Source organism: Ascaphus truei, chromosome 4 (assembly GCF_040206685.1).
Source record: "Ascaphus truei isolate aAscTru1 chromosome 4, aAscTru1.hap1, whole genome shotgun sequence".
NCBI classification, from domain to species: domain Eukaryota; kingdom Metazoa; phylum Chordata; class Amphibia; order Anura; family Ascaphidae; genus Ascaphus; species Ascaphus truei.
In genome coordinates this window covers 65954509-65977513 of record NC_134486.1, presented here as the reverse complement: position 1 = coordinate 65977513, position 23005 = coordinate 65954509, and the positions used below count along the sequence as shown (strand labels likewise).

At 42.7% G+C, this 23005-nt stretch overlaps 1 protein-coding gene across 2 annotated transcripts; it reads right to left on the bottom strand.

Annotated features, from left to right (window-relative positions):
- Positions 1 to 2279: 2279 nt before the first annotated feature.
- CIMIP6 (ciliary microtubule inner protein 6) lies at positions 2280 to 21518 on the bottom strand. Of its 2 annotated transcripts, none has more exons than XM_075595944.1 (5): positions 21239 to 21518; positions 19820 to 20051; positions 14542 to 14701; positions 7662 to 7777; positions 2280 to 3081 (listed from the first exon to the last, which is right to left on the bottom strand). In XM_075595944.1, the coding sequence occupies exons 2-5, from the start codon at positions 20018 to 20020 to the stop codon at positions 2731 to 2733; spliced, it is 828 nt and encodes a 275-aa protein (XP_075452059.1). In that variant the 5' UTR covers positions 20021 to 20051; positions 21239 to 21518; the 3' UTR covers positions 2280 to 2730. The 2 variants fall into 2 exon arrangements, with proteins under 2 accessions (XP_075452059.1, XP_075452058.1); XM_075595943.1 differs by having other exon boundaries at positions 21219 to 21514.
- Between the last annotated feature and the right edge of the window lie 1487 nt (positions 21519 to 23005).

Here is a 23005-nt window from a genome sequence, read left to right as displayed (position 1 = left end):
TTTGTACTACATGTTAGTCCAGGGCTGGGCAACTCAGTCCTCAAGGGCCACCAACAGGTGAGGTTTTATAGGATATCCCTGCTTCAGCACAGATGGCTTAATCAGTTGCTCTGTCATAGACTGAGTCATAGACTGAGCCACTGATGCTGAAACAAGAATAACCATAAAACCAGACCTGTTGGTGGCCCATGAGGACTGGAGTTGCTCAGTCCTGATCTAAAGGCTCCTTTTGAATGTTTGGCATGGACAACATTCTCTGAGGGAGGCATCACTGTGTGATTTGAAGATTATACTAAGAGCTTCAAGTATCTCTCTGTAACCGCTAGCAGATGGATATAGATCTGGCCATCACCGTGGGAGATTTTTTATATTATATGAGGTGTTTTTTCTTAAATCCTCTGTATCTGCAAATCTGAATTGTAATTAATAGTAATTTTATAGAACATACATAGAGCATCATATGCCTAACCTGGTGCATTTATTTTTGAAAAATTGTAAATGGTAAATTGCTGAAAACGGTAGAGAAAAGTGTATATTTCTATTATGCCTAACGGTCCTATTCATATGTACAAATAGGATGATAGAAGTCCTCATACTAGCCACATCAAAGCGTTTCTTGATAAATAACTGGTGTGGTAAGTATCTCATGCCAATGAACTGAACAGACTCTATTAAATAACTGGTGGTAAAGATAGACATTTTTCTCTCCTGGAAACTCACTACAGGCATACCCCGGTTTAATGACATTCAACTTTAAGTACACACGCGAGTAAGGACATATCGCCCAATAGGCAAACGGCAGCTCGCGCATGCGCCTGTCAGCACGTCCTGAACAGCAATACCGGCTCCCTATCTGTACCGAAGCTGTGCGCAAGCGGGGAGACTATAGAGCCTGTAACACATGCGTTATTTACATCAGTTATGCACGTATATGACGATTGCAGTACAGTACATGCATCGTTAAGTTCATTTTCGCTTTACATACATGCTCCAGTCCCATTGCGTACGTTAATGCGGGGTATGCCTGTATACTCTTTGATACACTATACAACTGGTTACGCAGATAAAGGTTATTGCTGATTTTTAAGCCAGGCCCCGATTTAATACACCGTGAAACTACAGTACTTCTAAGTCCTCGGACACGCTTACCGCTGGCGTGCTGAGGCGCGCTGAGGCTCAGGGAAAGCGGGTGCTTTCCCTGGCCTTGCGGTTGCTTACCGCAAGCGCTCTCAGCAGCCGTCACGGGGCGGTCCGGGGGCGGGCGCGTCACTGGCCGGGGGCGGGCCAGTGAAGTCACGGAGCTCGAACCGCTCACGTGACCGGCCTGTCTCGCCGGCAAGCGGGGGAATTTTAAATTCCCCCAAGACCTGCGCTTCCGCAAGCGCACGTAAGCGCAGGTGAGCCCCTCCTAAAGCCACTCTAATTGCGGCTGTAGGGGCTCAGTGCTGAGCGGGAGCGCGCCTCAGCAAGCACCTAACATGTCCGGGGCCTTAGAGTCGGAGAAGAGATCAGCTAAATTAAAAGAAATGGGAATAAAATCTCCTCCAACACAGGAAGCAGCTTCGCAGCAGGACTTTAACAAGAACCCTCAAAAATATTTTGTCATATGGCCCGCTTGCGAGCAGAATTTTGATGAAAGAAATGAGGGAATGTTAATGCTCGGTAAGTTTCAGAGAAATGCAGAGAGATTCAGAACCCAGGGAGGGGCTTCAGTTTGATATTGTTATACGAGATGGAAAACACATTTCAGATACCCTGTGAGAATATTACCATGTTTTCAATGTAAAACGTACAAATCGCCAATACTAACAAATATTTTTGTTGTTGACATCACCTTTAAATGAAATTGTTTAAGCTCTCATGTAGTATTCCAGAGACATCTATTTGTAAGTTGTGCTGAATTGTGGGGATAGATCAAGATGGCTGACATTGGCTCCAAAGAAAACAGTGGTTTTAATACATCCATGTAATACTGTATGAGTTCTAACTAACAAAGTAAAACATGAAAAACAGATTGCTAAATAGTTTTAGCGTACTAAGGCCCTTATGCAATATCCTAATGCTTAGCACCCCTTAGTGAATATGGGCCTAATGGAGATAGTCTCATCCTCGTTAAACAGGTTATCGCTCAGTGATCCCCCTGTAATTGTCATCAATTGCAGTTAACGCAGAATCACTGTGTTATAACCCGCATCAGAGGTTAGTGAACCGCAGTATATGAATTCCTGTCTCAAAGACATTTTGGAGGGACTGTAGCTTTAAGAGAAGAAATACACGTGTTAAATTCATTACTATTTTTTTTATTTGACGTGATTGTCTTTTGTTTATTGTGTAACAGGTGAAAATAATTGTAGACGTTGGCAATGTTCCTGCTCACAGTTTGATTAAATGAAAATCCATGTTGTACTTTTCTTGTAATAAACATAAAAGGGGCAAAAAAAAATATTCTAATTAAAAACAACTATTACAGTAGTAATTATATATCGATTTACATTTTGAGCTAATAGTTGTATTTTGCCAAATAATCAGTAGAATTAGTTTTAGCAAACAAACCCATCTAATACAACTGTAATCCTATGAAACAATACTTGTATTTGTTTTTAGCAATTCATTTGTGTCAGCTGGTGCTGGCTGTCATTGATTTGAAATGAGCCAGTTTGCTCATTTGGGACTGAAGGCTCCATACATGTTGTAGTGGCTGGTAGAATTGTAGCATGGTATTTTCATGCATCAGTAGGAGTTAACACTTTGCTGACTTGATAACAATTCACCAATGGGAATGAGGGTTTTTCTTTTGGTTGTCTGAGAACTGCCTGAACTGTTCAGTTCTCTGGCTGGAATTCTGGGATAGGTCTTGGCTGCTTCTCTGAGGTCTGTTTTTGATAAGTTCATTTCAGAGTTAAACATCTGCTGGGAACAGAGAATGGGTGAGGTCATGCTGCTTTCCACTGAATTTCCTTTCTCTGTTTGTGGCTGTTCAAGTGAATGTGACCCTGTAGCATTTAGGAACAGTTTAGTTCCCTGAGGAACTACTGGCCCACTCTCTGTTTTTATCTCTGTCCACACAAAGGCTCCATGACGCTGGAAAGGGAAACAAGGTTGACATTAACCAGGGGAACATAGACAGTTAGAAAGTGCAGCTGTGGCCTGAGTTCATCTATTAGCTTAAATGCTGGCAAAACATCCATTTGTTTCTGTGCCTCTTTACTGGCGATGAGCCTAAAGTCTAAACTCTGAAGGCAATGAAATAATGACTTGTCTGTATGCCTTTTTGTCCATGTAATTGTGGCACCGCAGGAAAACTTTAAGGCAATACAAAATCTGTCTCTCTTTTGCAGTACCCCTGAAGATCTATCATTTAGAGTATGTGACTTGCATATACTTCTTTGGTCTAACACTATTCATATTGCATTTAACGGCTTGGCTAAACACGTTACCGTGGATACTCTCAGTTTTTTCCTTCACAGGAAAAGATTTATGACCAAACACATTGTGTGCTTGTGTAGTGAAGATTCATTAAAGGAGGAAGCAAAAATGTCTTATACAGTAGTTATATCACAAAATGGTAGAGTCTAATTCAGTGCTCCTCAAGGGCTACCAGCAGGTCCAGGTTTTCATAATATCCCTGCTTCAGCACAAGTGGCTCAATCAGGGGACCGATATCCTGAAAACCTGACCTGTTGGTAGCTCTTGAGGACTGAAGTTAGCCACCCCTGGGTTAAACCTTAATTCATTATGCGTGAAAGCTTTTTTTTCTCTTTCATTCCTCCTTGCTACTTTTTCGTTTCATTTGATCACACACTTGCCTTTTTTTACATTCTCCTGTACTATTCCATTCTGTCATCAAAATGTTTTCTTAAATATGAGCACCATTATGCGGTTTTTGTTGTTTTTTTATGACACATATTGGGTCGTACTGTATTTACTAAGCAGAATTCTGCCCCATGACTTGAAGAGGCTGTAATGTGTCTGTTACAGTAGTACAGGAAAATAGAGGCAACACTGCAGTCTGTCCCAATGAATGTAACACACGATTCGTAGAGAAATATCCGTATTCACTTGAAGCAGTACACATGGCTAATGAAGAAAAAGTTGCCTTTATTGGAAAAAAAACATACCACACAGCAATGCGACGTTTCAGGCCCGTACACAGCCTTTCATCAGGTGTGACATGGAATTGATGAACAGTATCTTATAACCCCTCAACCACAGTTCCCGGATCTACTGGAAATTACATAGAGTGACTTCCGGAATTCTGCTGTGTCCAGTTGCTAAGTAACGCTTTGGGCACGGTGACATCTCCTCTCTAAATGACATTCTTTTAACCCCAGGAGGGTCATAAGTGAAGGAAAAAGGTTTAAAGGAGAATACCTTAATCCATATGTAAACAGACGATATCTAAAGTGTCAATAATTAGTTCAAACCTATATAAAAAAAAAATATATATATATATATTTTTTTTTTAAATGCCATGGCTAATCACTTTATCCAAATTCTACCACACGGTTAGATAAATAAACAAACATCAGGAGATCAAAAAATATACGATTATTATTAATAATGTGGAACCTATTAACAGAATAATGTCCCCAAGTCCACTAAATGGACATCTTACCATTACTTTTTAATATATATGTTTTTATTAGCCTATAATGTGTGTTAATCTACCAAAGGTGAAGTAGTGAAACATATTATATACACACACACCAATATCCCAAAAACATTTAAAATACCAATATATTTTCAATATTTAAACATCACACGATCTTCGGTTTTGAATTCATGTCTGTAACTTATAAAGACAAGTGCAAGTTTTAATGTCTACTCAAATGAGAAGAAACCCCCTCTAATGGTACAAATGTACACCTATATTTGTGTGGTATGTTCTTTTTCAATAAAGGCAACTTTTTCTTCATTATCCATGTGTACTGCTTTAAGTTCATCTGGATATTCTTCTACGCACTATGGGGCCTATGCAGAGAGCAGCGCTATTTCGAAATTCGCCATTTTTTGGAGAAAATCGCGCAGAAAGCAGCAGAAAATGGCGAGTTCCGAAAAACGCGCCAATTTTTCTTTTCTATTTGTAAAACTCGCCTCGCGGCTGGCGAGAACCTCAATCTCGCCAGTTTTAAAAATATCCGTATGCAGAGAGGCGCGAACGGCATCTAGCGGCTGTTCGCGCCAATAAAATGGCGCGATTGTCTCCTTTTTGCCTCGCCAAAAAAAACTGGCAAGAAGCTGCCGCTCGCGGCCATTGCAAAGGGAAAAAAAAGGCGCGAATTTGTTTTTACACGTTTCTGAAGCGCGCATCTCGCCAATTTAAACTCGCCACACGCATCCATGTTAAACATAGCAGAATTCGCACTTTTCTGCATATGGAGAATAAAACTCTCCAAAAAAGCTACTTTTTAATAAATTCGCCAATTTTAAAATTCGCTGCTCTCTGCATAGGCCCCTATGTGTGTTACACTCATCTGGGACAGAATGCTGCGTCTCCTCTCTTTTCCTATACTGTACATACTTTAATGTGTGGCCACACTTTAAGGGACAAGCACCTTCCCGTAAAAAGACTGTTTTGACTCAACAATAGGGTATTGTTCCCTTACATTCTCTATGTTACAGTAGTACTCAAGTACAGTCCTCGAGGGCTATCAGACCAGGGTTTTTGGATTTCTCCAACTCATACTTAACATATTAGCCCAGTTTTCATTATCACCAGGACAACTTGCTTAGGTATGTATTGCCTGAACATTTGGTCTCTTTAGTAGCCCTCCTGGAGGACTGAACATGAGCAGCACTGCTCTACTATAGTACAGCTCAGCCCTAGTTAGTGTGATTTTGGAAGTGATGAAAATTTGCCAAACATTTTCAACCCGGTTACAAATATCTTAGATAATAAAACAACAGTTAAAAATTGTGAGGATGAATGTGGTGCTCTTTCCTTATCTGCCAGATTAGCAGTATAGTAATGGACTAGTCCCGAATTTCTTCAGATCTTGCAAATGTAGGCAATAGAACAGCAAATGGGAATATAAAACCAGTAGTGGATCATCACTAGAAATAGAAAAACGCGATGCCCATCGCAACAAAAAAAATTGCTGGAGAGAGGGTAACTAAAAATCAAGCTTTATTTACTCAAGTGACAGGCAAAAAACGGAGCCGACATGTTTCGTGCCCATGCACTTGATCAAGACTCAAGGGAGCCCAGCGAGCAGCACACAGAAGGTATCCTACAGCAGTCCAGGATCGGATTTATTCACTTCCTACAAACAGTGAGTCTCTGTTTTCCTTATCAACAAGGATACAGTCTATTATATAGGGGGACGGGAGTCTCCAGTTATTGACTTAAAGGAATTTATGTGCCACTTCTATTTTAAACATTGTAGCTGGCCTATGAAGGTTTTTATATAGAGCAGAGCCAGTGAGGCACTGTCTTTTTTGCCAATGCGCAAACTGTAACCCCAAGACTGATCATGTATACAATTTGCACGTGAACCTGGTTGGGATACCTTTTTATTAAGATTTATAAGTTCAAAGGAATGGGCATTGTTTTTTGCTTGCACTTACATTGTCTCAACGAAACCGTTGTGTTTATCTTTCTGAGCCCCAGGTTTAGTCTTTGGACTATTTTCTGGATCATCACTACACTGTTGATCTGGAGTTATTTTGCAGGTATGGTTTTCACTTTATTGCAAACTCTGGAAGGCACATATTCTCCTACTGGTTATAATCCCATATCACGTGGCAGTAGTGTGGGCACCAGGTATAGATATTTTGGGGATCTGGTGTTTTTAGTATCACAACAAAAACTGCAGCATATTCATTTTTAACTGACTCCTGTTGTAATCGGCTTGAAAATACCTTAAAAACGTTTCATGCCCTATCTGCATAGACAAAGAACATCAATCATGAAAAAAAAAAAAAAATTGGAATTTGTGGCTTTCATGTGACTGTTTTTGGTAATAATACTAAGGATGGGCAGGTACACAGGTTAAAAATCAAAAGTTTCGAGCTGATCTCTGGAACTAATTTTCAAATTCAAACCAAATGGAGGCAAAACCTTAGAAGCTAATTCTTGTAAAAAAAAAAAAAAAAAAAAAAAAAAGAGTCCTAAACTAAACGTTTAGGTTTGCAAACAAAAAGTTTGCCCAAATTTTGAAAAACATTTCCTGATTATTTTGAGGTTTTTTTGTTTACAAATCCAAATCCCAAACTGAAACCAATCAATTCAAAACCAAATCACCACAAACATTTTACACCAAAAACACCAGTAAAAGTTCCCACCCGTAATTATTTATTTACACTTGACAGCAGGGTGCTCAAATCGCCCCAACAGGTCAGGTTTTCAGGATATCCCTGCGTCAGCACAGGTGGCTAAATCAGTACCTGCTTCAGCACAGGTGGTGCAGTCTTCAACTGAGCTTCTGATTGAGCCACCTGTGCGGAAGCTGCGATATCCTGAAAACCTGACCTATTGGAGGGGGGGGGGGGGGACTGGAGTTGAGCACCCCTGGTTCACAGTATATTCAGTATGTTATAAAATAATAAAGGGTCATATTTATCAAGTCATAAGGCATCTTACAGTTCATTTGGCTGAATGAGCCACCATGCCACGACTAAGCACTGCTTAATACATGTGGGCTACTGTCTTGTTTTCTTACCTTTCCCCTAATGGGTTCACTGGGGGTTAATCTCGAATCATAGTTATGCAAGAAGGAGACTTGTTCCTGTAACAGTTTTGGGCAGCGTGTTCTGCCCCTGGGAGATGCTAGTGGAACTACAAAAAAGAACAGTAAATACATTGAGAGGCGTGAAGAGAAATGTTACTGAAATTGAAGTTTTGTAAATATATATTCAAATGCATTTAGTTTCCATTGCAAAACTGAAAAAGGTAAAAATGACACTCTACAAATCAACTCGTCCCTTTGACCGAATCTTTCAAAGTACTAAAACTTCACTGCATAAAATAACTACATTACCTGCAAACCCTACTTATTTATTAGTGAGATTTTCTGAATTTAACTGAAAAAGATCCCATGTTCTATTTTCTCCCTGATATGGGTTCTCATATGCCAGTTTAGGTCAATGGAGATGGAGAGGCCTTTCTCAGATCCCTTCCAAATCTTTGTAACTGGGGATTTCACAAATTAGACTGAATGTGACAACATCAAAATATTCAGAATAAAGAATTGAGGTGATTAATACTTGGCAACTGCAAACAAATGTGTTTGACAAATTATTTGTGCACTTCATGTTGCAGCCCAGATTACCTTGTCATCCAGAAGGTTATGGCTCTCGGTCCTTTAATAATGATGCTACTGTACAGTACATCAGCTCAGGTATAGTACAATGGATTGTGAGCCACAGCCTACTGTAAAGACTGAACGGCGGCAGAGAAGCCTAAGGCCCCGCTCCCTCAGTCTGCGAGCCTGAGAGGCACAGACCGCTATCTGCGGTCTGTAGGGAGCGGGAGCGGGGGGGGGGTGGAGGGGGGGGGGGGGGAAAAGGGCGTGGTTTGAGCGGGGGGCGAGAGTGGCGTGGTTTGAACGGAGGTTCCGTCCGTTCGTACCCCCCTCCCCTCCTCCGGAGTGCAGGAGCCCGGAGATACGATCACGCTCTGGCACAAACAAAAAAAAAAACAAGTCATGACACACAGCTCAACAGGCCGCCTCCCTACGAGCTCCTTCCCTGCTCCCCTGCTTACCTCCTCATTGGCTCACACGCGCACCACGTGACGCGTCAATGCTCCAGAACACCTTCTTCTGGTAGCGCTGCTTGGCTGACACGTCACAGCACGTAGTGAGCCACGGAGGGAGGAGGCAGTGGGGACCAACAGATTGCAGGTAAGGGGCTGGTGGCGCATGCGGCCGCACGCGCCACCAAGCCCCAAGGCAGGCGTGCTCATCTCCAGTCCTCCAGACCCCCAACAGATCAGGTTTTAAGGATTTTATTTAGTTATAAAATGTTTTACCAGGAAGTAATACATTGAGAGTTACCTCTTGTTTTCAAGTCCTGGGCACAAAGTTATGATGACAATACATGGTCACATTATGTATAAAGACATTGCATGCACAGTTTAACATATTTTATCTTTTAGGCGTATGAAACAGTTAGTTTCATAGTCGAATACTAAACCACTGATTGAGCCACCTGTGCTGAAGCTGGCATATTCTTAAAACCTGACCTGTTGGAGGGGTCTTGAGGACAGGAGTTGAGCATCACAGGTCTAAGGCTGGTCCATACAGCTTGCGTCCGAGCCGAGGCGTGCGCCTGCATGACGTCACCTGCATGAAGCGGGTGCGTTTTTTGGCCATGCTAGATGCGCCGTGGGGGGCGTGTCTAGGGGCATCATGGAACTCATTCGCCCTCATTGGGCGAACCGCTCACGTGAACTGCCCGTCGCGTCGAGAAATCAGTTTCAACAAATTTCTCGCGCAACGCTCGCCCCCTCCTGCTGTCGCACGCCTGCACGGTCTAAGGGCGTGATTAATGCCTTAAGGCATTTGATCGCGCTGCGCGGCCTGCGGCAGCATGGACTCAACCTAAGGAATGGTTGATTTCCACTAAAGACTATATTAACACAAACCCATTAAAATCATTAAATTCCAAAAGTGTACTCCTCCCTTAAAACTATCAAGAGTGAATCATTTGTTATAAGTAAACAACCTCATCTCTGGTTTATATTCAACATTGATCATGTGGCGGGCAGCTGCACAAGAAATTAACTATAATTTAATTAAGATTTCATCTTAACCCTTTGTTTCTAGAGCGGCCACAGCACATATTACATTGCAATGTTGCACAGGCCTGTCTCACAGCACAGTAGTTGAGAGCAGTTTCACTGCGTAAACTACATACGGTCAACTTGCATAAAAAGTAAAAGCACTTAGAAATGTAACAACTTCCTGTTTTACTTTTTACATCCTGTCATCATACAAGTATGTATTGGATACTAAAGAAATACAGAGAAAGTAAACAAACAGTGTTCATGATAACATAAATAATTCCACTGAATAAAAGAGTATAACACAACATTTTGTTCCCCAGATCATCTTGAGTCTTGAGAATTACAGATAGAAACTGGCAAGTTAATGGTTAACCACTCTCCGTTTACTGTAAGCTTCCATACTTTGTAATAGCAAATGACATAATGTATCTTTATTTATGTATTCATCTTACTGGTGGGAGTTTTTCGATGTTGATCTGCAAGGAACTTTAAGGAGCAATGCCCAAAGAGTATTTTACATTTATTTGGTGATACAGTATAGCATTACATAACAAAATGGAAGTTCTAGGAATAAGGCCTTTGTGATTACATCTTTTTTATGACATTCAAGAAGTTGAAAGGGCAGCAACAGAATATTGTATATATTGTTTTGTTTTTTTAAGCGATTTAAACTTTTTAAAGGAGCAATTCAAGCACTTTTTTTGGTAACACTTTTTTTTTTTAACATGGGATTGAAGCAGGGGGTCCCCTGAGCTGAAATCAACAGGGTCCAGTTCCAGGGACCCCCTGCTTCAAATCTGTATAAAAAAAAGGACTTTAAAAAAAAGCTGTTTTTCAAAAACATACTGTTATTAAGATATATTTCATTTTTATAGAAAAAGACTGTAAAAGTATAACTTCTTACAAAATGGTGCACTTGACAATAGGTTTCTATTTTAAAATACTTAAAAGATGTTTAAGAGTCTATTGGGGTTATTCCTTAAATTGCGAGTGCCGATCAGGGTACTACCATTGATAATTCTCTGCGTTAGTGCCCTGATCGGAACTAAAGAGTAAGTTTACAGGTTTAAAGAGTAGCACAGGATTGTTCACATTCCCTTTTAGGCTACGGCCCTAGTGCGTGCGCCGGAGCGCTCTCTCCCTCTATCCGAGCGATCTGAAGGACTTCATATCACTCGCGACAGGGGGGCGCGGCCATGACGTCACGCAGCTGGTTCGCCCTCATTGGCTGAACAAACGCCGTGACGTGGCCACCGCGGGAAAAGAGAAAAATCTTGTCTTTTGGCAAAGGTGGTCGCGCATCGCGCTTTGTGCAGGCGCGCGCAGGCAGTTACTGGGGCAGGCCCCACGCAGTCGCAGGTAGCGGGGCAAGGTCATAGTCTGTGTATCATTTTCCTCCACCCCAACTATTCCTATCACTTTATCAGAAATTGTTCAATGACGCATTAAGTGCAAAGTTCAGTAAGTGCAAAGTATCTTGATATGCTGAGGCAAAGAGGCCCGTACTTAATATACCTCTTAATATTCCTAATTACTGTTTTTTCATACTATTAAATTTATATCTTCCGTTTTGGGCTGTAAGTAGTATTTAAACTCCTGAAGAAGCAAATGATTAATTGGCATGCATAATATAAAATATATTTTGTTTATCAATTGAACCCAGAAAGGAAAACCTGGATACAATAGGAGACAAACAGCTCCAAGGAGGATAGATAGAACAGGAGAGAAGTCCTAAAAAAGGAGGAAGGGTCTTTGTATCAAGGCAACGTTGGTGCAAAACAGGGGCATTTTCATCCTGCACCTTACGTGTCAAAGTATTTTGCGACAATTTCCCCCAGCTTGCGACTTGGGGAGTGTCTGTAGGAGGAGTTGGGGAGGAGCTTCATGGTACACAGATTATAATGTGCTGGCCTTTCTGTTTTTGTTTGTATATCTTGCCACTCTCAGTAGCACTGCTTTTTGACACTAATATATATGCTGTATATATGATGTGAGGGTGGGTTTTGGGGTTTTGGAGCTTGATGGGTTATGCAGCTGTTGTTGCTTGGAGGTGTGACCCTCCTCCCCATGGTTTAAAGCTCGCCCCGCCCCACTTTCCAATTAGCAGTTTTTATCATGATCCTGTGTATCACAGACCCAGTATGGTCTTTCTCCCTCCAGCAGAAAAGAGAGGTACATGAGCATTGTTCCAGGTAGTGTTAGGACCTGCAGATTGGGCCTTGAAGTGGCTGCAGGCTTATAACCTTTTGGCCAAAGGGTTTAACTAAATGACCCCTTTTCATGAGCAGATAAGCACTGAGGTATTTCACTATATGTTGTGTCATTCTGTATGATGCGCTGGCCTTTCTGTTTTTGTTTACAGATTATAATGACATGCATCACAATCTGCGTCTCTGTGCATTATTCTTTTTTCCTTTTATTTTCCCCCAATAATTCACCTTATCTGAAGTAGTGCAAATCTAACATACTGCATCAGATCTAAGAAACTGTTCTTAAATAGGATGCCACTTTTGTCCAAAAAAAAGTGCATAAAACACACCTTTCTCTGTGTTGACACACAGACCACAGAGTAGATGGTGATAGCTGTGGTGAGATGATGTCATTTTGTTTGACATTTCTTTAATGTAGTGAAGTGAATGAGCACCAAGTACCAAACTCGAATCTCCACGACCTTGTGAAGAGTTTCTAGTGGATGGAGGGCTTCCTTGGCCCCATGAGTCTGTTGGCACCTGAATAGCAATAATACCATAAAGAGGCTTATTGGACATCAGTTAACAAGACAGTGTACATACCACAACAAAACATTTCTGTTGTCTCTAATGTGTTCCCCTTTTTAAATTGTAAGTAATACAGTATATAGAATATGTGCATAATTCCGCTGCATTTGGCTCTCATAAACTACTGCAGCATAAAATAACTAATCAGAACTCTGAATATAGCAGCAAAACATAGAATGTTCGTTCGGCCAAAGAAAGAGCCACCCACATATCAGATGTCAAGTGAGATAACGTTTGGAAAGCAGATTTGTATCCCTTCTGCTTCATTTCTGCTTCTAAACCTCTTCAGTGCTAAAGGGAACTGCTACCGTTTTCTGAGTAGTAAGTTGGAGGTTCACTTCAGCGTTGAAGACGTTAAAGCAGATAGATGAATTATGTTAGCCAGCTGTTCATGTGAAGACACAGATATACAAAACATTTCATGGAGAAAAGAACTTGTGAAATAGCAGCAAACATTTCTATCATTCATGTTATTTATTTATTTTTTTAATTACGAACGTGCTTTCTTAAGCCGCGTCCAGTATGCCTGCGCTCGAGCGCTGCGTGATGAATCACGTTGTGGCAATGTGAACATGTATAGTGCACGTGAGCAATCGACGGAGAGCAGCTCGAGGAGACAAATATATATGTATTTGTAGCGCCATGGCCGCGTCACGTGAGCAGTTCGCCCAATGAGGGCAAACCTGCTCCGTGATGCCACGCTCCCCGAACCCTCCCGCGCACGCACGCAACAGCACATTTTTACAGGCCAGAAAACGCCCCAGCTTCATCAGTGCGTGACGTCATGACGCTCGAGCGCGAATACGCGCACAATCATTCTGGACGCGGCTTTATGCAACAAGAAGAATGCGCTGAATATTTTATTTTTTCATTTCTCACTATATATACAGAATGTGATGGAATATTCAGAGAAGACAAAGAAGGGTGGGAAGCCGTGTTGGTGCTCTCTTCCATGTAGTAACAAAGGAGGGAGAGGGAGAAGATGGTGTGATAACTATTTGTTGGTCCAATAAAAGATGATACATTACAAGCTTTCGAACCTCTCAGTTAGGCAGAGTCCATAGAAGGCACGTCCGTGCTGAGCCGTGCGTACGCTCCGCGCTGAGCCCCGGCGTCCTCCATGAGGATGTCTTTAGAGGGGGCTCACGCGAGCGTCCGCAGGCGTGCTGAGGCGCTGGATTTTTCAGCCGACAGCCAAACTGTTTTTCAGAGCGCTGTCGGCTGAAAACATCCAATCAGCGCAGAGCAGCGTCAACGTCACGGCGCCGTGACGTCGGTGCGTCGCGAGCGATTGGCCCAGCGACGTCACTGCCCCGCCTCCCTCCGTCTCCCCCGCTTCCCGATCGCGCCCGCTGGCTCGCCTGCATGGGCATGAAATCGCGCAGATTTCAGCAGGCGAGCCTCAGCGTCAGCGCGCCTCAGCCCTGCTACCCCCTCTATGGCCCCAGCCTAAGTGTTACCAGATGAAGGACCCTGAGAGGTTTGGAAGCTTGTAACATATTAACTACTTGCTAATCAAATAAAAGTACCATACCATCTACTCCCTCTCCCTCCTTTGTTACTACAGAGAAGATCGTGAGATGACAGTGAACATGCAACAGAAGTGATTAAATGTACACACAGAAATTGACAGCAGGTATAAGACACTGAATATGCAGAATGTAGCCATTACTCCATGTGTAAACAATAGGGGATCACATAATCACCAGTTTAATTCGCTTATCCACAAATAAACGGTGCCCACATACAATAGTTACTTTTGACTGCTCTTGCATTTTAACACATATCTGTATCCACAACCTCCTTTGCTGCAAGTTTGTTGCGTGCATCAAATGAAAAAATACTTATTGTGTCTCAGTGCATCTGAATATTCCAACGGGTTATTTTGCTTTGCTAAACATTGTATTGACACTATTTAAATATCTCTAACACTAGTAAATGTTTCTATTAGATGTTTTATATGCTATTTTAATCCCCTAATAGTAGACATCAAATTGACCTAATTTCTCGCTATGGAAAGTTAGTTTCTGATCTTACCTATTCCATGCAAAGGAAACTTGTGTGGGTTACAGCCATGCCGTGTTTGAGGATGGGCGGAATATACCAGGCTCTGGAAGTCCTTTCTTTGGGTGGTCAATCTGTCATAGGGTGGCCTATGAAGACTTAAACTTTGCTCGCCTCTTGGCCACCATTCCATCTATGCAGTATGAAAAGGAAATATAGAGGAATCACAGGACATAAACTTGCTTAAAATATATCACAAGCTGATTGTCTTGAATTAAACACGATTATGCGTCAGGAAGAGAATCAGTAAACAGTAAAAACATAAATGAATTCAAGCAGAAACCTATAAAGAGTAATATACCTTCCAAACCTATTCAAGTGTTGTACTGTACTCCAGGCATAACTCCTTAAAGTGAAAAAAATGCAGGTGCAGTTCCTTCTAGCAACAACAGTGATATTTTAAGGGGCTAAAGGGCTGAATCTATATGTGCCAAAGCAGCCGATTGGGATGTTTTTAGCCAAAATCCCCTCTTTGGCACATATAGAATAAGCCACAAAACATGGGCGATTGTTGTCTTAAAAAATATGTCTCCTTGAAGAGTTTCTATACTGTATGCTCAGTGTTGTATACACTGGTGGGACTATATAAGATTATAGGCTAAGATTCTGATCTCTTCAATTCTGAAAGCTGATTTCATGGCATTAGTAATCCAGTAATGTCTGACATTTTTGTCACCTTGCCAAATTTTGAATTCAGCTTGCAGAGCTGCACCATTTTTGATACAGTGAGTTCAGCAGTTCTCAGACAGGGAAGGGAGGCAGTAGCAGCAAGATACTGACTCTTCCCGCTCCCTGAGTGTGAGATAGAGGTCCACACAGGAGGGAGAGAGTGAGGAGGGAGAAGACTGACTGTATAGTGCAGGCCTGTCAAACACGTGGCCGCACGGTTTTCTCATGTGTTACGCTCAGCTTTCAGTCTGGCAGAGAGAGAGAGGAGTGAGGGCAAAGCTGTAAGAGAGATAGAGGAGAGGTGTGGGCGGAGAGAGCTAGGGAAGGAGAGTGGGGGCAGAGTTTGGAGAGGGGAGTGGGGGCAGAGCTAGGAGCCCCATGACTACATCTTCAATCCTCCTGGTAATCTTAACCCCCTCTCCCACACCTCTTAACACCCTCCTCTCCCATGCCCCTTAACCCCATTTCCCCATGCCCATTAACTAGGGTGACCATACATCCTGGATTAGCCGGGACAGTCCCGGATTTTGATTAAATGTCAGTGTCCGTACAATTTTCTCAAAATCGTTAAAATGTCCCGTTTTTTTGTTTTTCCCTGTTTAGACTCATGTAAACCCGTAAAAATAGACACTGCATGTTTTATGCAATCAGACACTGCATGTTTTATGCAATCAGACACTGCATGTTTTATGCAATCGATCATATCAGAGTAAACATTTTAAATATATTGGTAAACACTAAACAATTTATTAATGTCATGATAATATCATGAGAATATTATGTAGTTAATGTAGTTATTATGTAGTTAATCCCTCGCTACTAAATGGTGGAACTCGGGTTGTGGGCCAAGGAGAGATGATATTCTGTATATGGACCTCGTTGTTGTTGTATGAGTGACCACGAGTGAGTATTAGTCACGAATCGGGTGTGGTTGAACTGCCGGTGAGATTATGAGTTAAGTTAAACATCTCTAATGGGGTCCTATGGACTAGTCAGTAAAATATAGGGACACAACCTAACACAATAACGACACTGTGACATGTAGAGAGCTCAATGCCCATCAGGTCGGGCAATGCCAACTAGGTGGTGCTTTTAGTGAATGAGTCTCTCGCTACATGTCCAAATGGTGGTCTAAAAATAACATTAGTATCATCCCACTATGCTGAATGTCATCTGGATAATAATGGGCTAGGCAGCGTGTATTTTGTTAGTCAGTTTTGGTTACTGATAATGAGCACCGTGGACTAGCTGTGCCTCAGTGGCTGTTAGTGATCCTAAATGCAGCCACTACAGGTCAATAGACATATTGTAATGAGGCAGAGAAGCTGTCCCTGGCTGTGGTAACAGCTAGTTAGTGCTCAAAATACATATCTGTATGATATCTTTGTATTATGTTAATGCTGCTTTAAATACTAATGCAGGAGGCTGTAGCAACAACAAATGGTTTGTGTTGTCTACTGCCGGCGAGTCAGCGGTTACCCGTAGGTGGCAACTAACTATCCTTTGTCTGAGGAGAAACTGTTATCGGACAGGAAGGGAGGGAGGAGATAAACCCGGATATATTGCCCTACTGTTTTGTGGTGGCATTGGGATCCTGGCACCAGACGGGGGTTTTACTCAGCCAGGACTGCACTTCGTTGCTGCAAACCAGCGTTCGCGGAAGCGGTACACAGAGAGAAGATACCCAGCTGACCGCCGTGTTTGTGTCCCTGTTGTGGTCCAGATGCCGTTTTACCTGGGTTTGCCTGAAATGTAATTTTCACCTATGAATCTAGTAGATTTATCTTTATTAATTTATACCAATGTAATTGTACCAATGACCTGAGTTGAGCATTCCTGGTCCCCCCCCTCCCGCAGCCCCCCCCCCTCCCTCTCATAATTTTCTATTTTCTGTACATTGCTCTCCCATACCCTCACCTCCCCCTCCTTTTTTTCTGGGTGTGAAATCATTGCTGTATGTTTATGGAATATGTTGTAAAATCAAAATATGAGTATTAAAAAAAAACCTAAAATTCAAGAATCACAATTATATTATTATTTATATACACCCATGGGTAGGTGGTTTTATTTCTCAGAACTAAAAAGATAACTTTGGACATAACATAATTATACTATGCACTCATGTACAGTAGCTAACTTAAAATTAACGAGTATGCAACACTTGGCCTTGCTGCTTTGCTCATGTTGTCTACTTACTTTAAAAGGGGAGAGTTTAGTTCAGGTATGAATCCCTTTTCCCTATAATTGTAGGGGTTTCTAATATCTATCCAGTGATGGTTGGAGTTCATTATCAGATTTGACCCCCAGGACCCGTTGTATGAGATTATAGGGTGGATTCATGAAGCTCTGATATTGGGTATCGGAGCTCAATCAAGGTTACTTTCTATTGACTTGAATGACAGCTATCCCATAAGCCCCTTATCAGAGCGTAGTAAATCCACCCCCCGCACCCCCTATATGCTTACACCACTATCTCAATAGAAAAATAAACCACTTCCTAAGTCTACTTTGTATCAGGCTTCCTTTAGTTTTGCATTATGGCTACTTATTAATAAAAATTGTATTAAAATATGGCCTGTCGGCTTTTGCTTACCAAATCATTACCCCGGCATCTGTCAATATGTATCATTTTATGTATGCTATATAGCGACAACAGTGTCTGCCCAGAAGAGTTTATATGATTTAGAAATTTGCTACTCCCTTTCAAAGACCCACAGGGAGATAACATTGGTTCAAAGATAAGTCTTACTTTCTGTAAGTACTTACTAAATATATTACTTAGATATTAAGTTATTTGGGGCAGGGACTCAATTTCTTAATGTTTACAGCATGTACTCCTACGACATATTATTTTGTGATGCACTAAACAAATAAAGACATACGTACATACCGTACCTAGCCCAAGAGTAAATGGAAATTAAAGCTGCGCTTACAGTTCTGGCTACAGCGACAGCACAGTATTGTATTGTATGTCTTTATTTATATAGCGCCATTAATGTACATAGCGCTTCACAGTAGTAATACATGTGGTAATGAAATAAATAACAGATAATATAAATAACAGATCATGGGAATAAGTGCTTTAGACATAAAAGTAACATTAAGGAAGAGGAGTACCTGCCCCGAGGAGCTTACAGTCTAATTGGTAGGTAGGGAGAACGTACAGAGACAGTAGGAGGGAGTTCAGGTAAGTGCATCTGCAGGGGGCCAAGCTTTATGTATCATATGTCCAGGATTATCCACAGTGCTATTCATATGCTTCTTTAAGCAAGTGTGTATTAAGGTGGGTCTTAAAGGTGGATAGAGAGGGTGCTAGTCTGGTACTGAGGGGAAGGGCATTCCAGAGGTGTGGGGCAGTCAGTGAAAAAGGTTTAAGGCGAGAGAGGGCTTTAGATACAGAAGGGGTAGAAAGAAGACATCCCTGAGCAGAACGCAAGAGTCTGGATGGTGCATAGCGTGAAATTAGGGCTGAGATGTAAGGAGGGGCAGAAGTGTGTAAAGCTTTAAAAGTGAGGAGAAGAATGGAGTGTGAGATGCGGGATTTGATCGGAAGCCAGGAGAGGGATTTCATGAGGGGAGATGCTGAGACAGATCTAGGAAAGAGTAGAGTGATTCTGGCAGCAGCATTTAGGATAGATTGTAGGGGAGACAGGTGAGAGGCAAGAAGGCCGGACAGCAGGAGGTTACAGTAATCAAGATGGGAGAGAATGAGGGCCTGAGTCAGAGTTTTAGCAGTCGAGCAACATAGGAAAGGGCGTATCTTTGTTATATTGCGGAGGAAAAAGCAACAAGTTTTAGAAATGTTTTGAATGTGAGATCACACACTGTGTGATTTCAGTGTGAAATCAAGTCAATGTAATCTGTTGCGTGAGCCTATAGTGGGCGCGACCGCGACACACTGACCAAAATCGCTGGAAATCAATAGAATTTGATTTTTTCGGCAACCACAGCGTGACGTCAGCGGCACGCGAGTGTTTCAGCCAATGAGGGTGAATCGCTCATGGCTACGCCCCCGGTCACCCTCTTGTCTCCTGCACTATAAGCAGGAATTGCTATTACAACGGCGATGGATGACATCATGCGGTCGCGTCGCCAGGACTATAAGCGCAGCCTAAGGCTGGGGCCATAGAGGGGTGAGGAGTTCCGAGCCGCGCTGACACTGAGGCTGCTGAAATCTGCGCGATTTCATGCCCATGCAGGCGAGCCAGCGGGCGCGATCGGGAGGCGGGGGGAGACTGAGGGAGGCGGGGCAGTGACGTCGCTGGGCCAATCGCCCGCGACGCACCGACGTCAACGCGCCGTGACGTTGACGCTGCTCCTCGCTGATTGGATGTTTTCAGCCGACAGCGAGCTGAAAAACAGCTTTGCTGTCGGCTGAAAAATCCAGCGCCTCCGCACGCTCGCGTGAGCCCCCTCTCAAGGCATCCTCATTGAGGATGCAGGGGCTCAGCGCGGAGCGTCCGCACGGCTCAGCGCGGCCTGTCCTTCTATGGACTCGGCCTAAGAGATGTAACCAGGAACAGAACCCACAAGCTTGGGTATCCCAGGCCAACACATCCTCCCTATTATAGAGCAGCCTTACCTGTGTCAGCTTGGTGTTTTCTGTTTCCATGTGATGTATTGGCTCATTCAGAAACCTGACATTACTTGGTATAAATGTGGCATAGTATGGATGAGGCGTATTGTTGCAGTTTGGTGATCTTCTAGGATGTAGGGGCTTCTCAGTCTTTTTAAAGATGGACGGATAGCTCAGCTTTAGGTCCTCCAGAGTTACATCAGTCATATTTTCATTAAATATTCTATACGTGTTTGGCCTGGTCACAGAGAAAATTGCAATAAATTTATTAGAGACACATTCAACACCATACACTGTGTCCCTATTGCTTTTAATATGGCATCATGCTCTTTAGTACTTGTCTGGTTGATATTTTTACAAACACTGGCCCAGATCCACAAAAGGGTGCTAAGCTTTAGCACTCATTTACGTCCATTCAAATGAATAGAAGTAAAAGGAATGATAAAGTTTAGCACCATTTGGTGAACATGGGCCACTGTGAGGTCTATGGGAGAGATGAAGATATGAAGAATGGGTAATTATACATTTGTTTTGACCCATTGCTCCATTTTCTGCTTGCTTCTGCGTAATGTAAGAAAGCATTTCCTACATTTGATGCACATACTTAGCCAGAGGTTTATACCACCTCAGACGGGGATTTTTTTTACAGATACATCTCATTACAACCTGTGCGCCCTGCCTAAAATCGTGAGCACTTGCACAAAACTTGGTGCAATGACTGTGATAGAATGACCCAAGATTAAATATACACAATTTGCGTACATTTTGCACCAAAAGTGCTGTAATTCTGGGGGAAAAGAAACTACACCTCATGTATCAACGAAAAAAATCCTATTGATTTTTGGTACATGCGGCAGATTTTTTTTTTTTTACCCACATCACTTTTGCCTTGGACATAGGCTCCCTATACCCAACATGATGTACACAACTTATCACAGCCAGTCACGCTATATGATTTTAAGGCTCTTGTTTGCAGTCAAAACGTCCAGATACAACCAAGCGAATGTGCTGTTATTCTGGGACTGATATTTATCAACGATTCTTTTCTTTTAAATACTTAGTTCAAAGTGCCCCAGAAAGTCTAGCTGGGGATGCTTATCAGATGGTCAGGGCGTTAACCATACATTAAATGTACATTATATTGCATTGGTGGAAGTTTCCCTGAATAAATCAATGGGAGAAAAGAGGAACATTGTTTTTTTTTTAACCTATTCCTGGTTTTGCATCTTCCATCCCAGTAGATTTCTATTATGGGACATTGCTAGTGATCATCTGCTTACTGTATTCACTCGGATTACAAAACAGTGTGATGGGTTGCCATATAAATGTTTCCCCCCCCCCCCCCCCCCCCAAGATCAGTTATGGGGTTGCACATCTGTGTCTTCCAAGAAGAAGAAGCACTTACAGGCGGCGTTGTGGGACTACCTTCTTCCTGGCCATATAGATCTCCATGGTTTGATACATCTTGCTGGTGCACTGGGATCAGACCTCCCGGGAATTCAGCATCTCCAGGGATTTCTACTCATTGTTTCCAAGCCGTTGCCTCGGCAACCACGTTAGCGCGCATGCGCGGTCCAACTTCCTGGCAGAGAAGGAGAGCGATGGGTGACGTCTTTAGGGCGGCTGGCCGCAGTGGAGCCCGGTAGCTGTGCACGTGGTCTCCTGCGGCTACACATCAACGCATGTAGGAAATGGCTCTTGCGTTCCTGTGCACATACAGATCAGCATCGCAGGGGGTGAAGGCACGCGGGCCGGATCTTTATTTTATTCTGTCTGTAGAAGAGGTGTGACATATTTGTGCCTTAATCCTGAAAGTCTTCATGGTATCTACTTGCAGCAGGAGAAAGGGATCTTGTCACAATGCACATAACCTGAGTCCAAGTGCACCTTTTTAGCAGGTACACTAACTACATGGTCCTGTAACACCAGCAGGGCACAACCTGAAATTCATATCGGGTAGTGCAAAGGTTTTTTTTTGTTGTTTTTTTTTAAATAACTAAATCAATGCGCAGCATATCTGCTATATTAATGTGTTTATTATTACACACTTAATACTAAAGGACCATTTCATCTTACAAAACTACAGTAAGTCTAGTTTACATTTGTAATCTTTCTCTCTTTTCATTCCCCTGTGCATTTCATTCACAATTTGATAGAAAGGTTTCGGTTTTATTTTACTTCTCTCAAACCTGCCTCCAAGAAACAGACCTTCAGCATAATACTGTACAGTGGATCTGACAACAGATTGTGCCAGGTTAAAGTGTGTATGGCTTTTCAGGCTCCCTTATCAACCTTTTCTATGCTCTTTGCTGCCCAAGTAGCACATAATACATGGTCTAAATACCACTACTACGTCTGAATGAATAGTTAATATAGTGCAAAAGCAGAAGAGAAACTAGCCCACATAGTAAAGAAGAGGGACATGTATACATGTGGAATGAGAGACACAAAAGGTGGAATTGTAGTTGGCTATGTGTTTCCTGGCCCTAGCATGTAAGTCCTGGTAAGTGCAGGCAGTGTTAGGCTGCGCTTATAGTGCAAACGTATTGCAGCCGTCGTGTGCGCTTATTCTAGAAGCGGAGCGACGGCATGTTTGCGATCGCTGGAAGTCAAGGCAATTTGATTTTACCAGCGACCGCAGTGTGATGTCGCCGTTGCTGCCGACGGCACTATAAGCGCAGCCTTGGGGTTAAATCCCTTACACGTGGGCCAGCATGTGAGTGCACCGGTTAATTAGTTGCCATACCCAGGTGCAGGCCTAATGGCAGTTGGGAGTATCATGCCTAGGGGGGGAGGGGGTGTTGCTGATTCAGACATATGGTGGGATGCCTGTCCCTCATCAAAACCTGCCCAGTCTTAATTTGTTGCCATACCCAGGTGCAGGCCTAATGGCAGTTGGGAGTATCATGACTGGGGGGTGTTACTGGGTCACACACAGTATGGTGTGATGTCTGTCGCTCATCTAAATCTGTCCAGCCTTTTGGCAGGTTTACTAAGCCCTCCCCAGGTATATAAGATGCTTCCTACCCAAATTTAGTAGAAGGATTCCAGTATGTAGCCTGCTCCCAAGGGAGCGAGGCAGTGTTCTGCCTTACCCCATCAGGGGGCAAGGGGGTGGCAACTAATCTCAGGGGCCTCAAGCCCTTGGGGGGCGCAGTCAGGGAAAATGACAATGCAAGATGCGAGGCAAGT

Coding starts and splice junctions, on each gene's coding strand:
- CIMIP6 (XM_075595943.1), bottom strand. CDS start 21,277: ATGTATCAAACCATGGAGATCTATATGGCCAGGAAGAAGGTAGTCCCA. Junction 20,052..21,218: donor GTAGTCCCACAACGCCGCCT/GTAAGTGCTTCT, acceptor CTCTGTGACCAG/GCCAAACACGTATAGAATAT. Junction 14,702..19,819: donor AAAACACCAAGCTGACACAG/GTAAGGCTGCTC, acceptor CATACTGCATAG/ATGGAATGGTGGCCAAGAGG.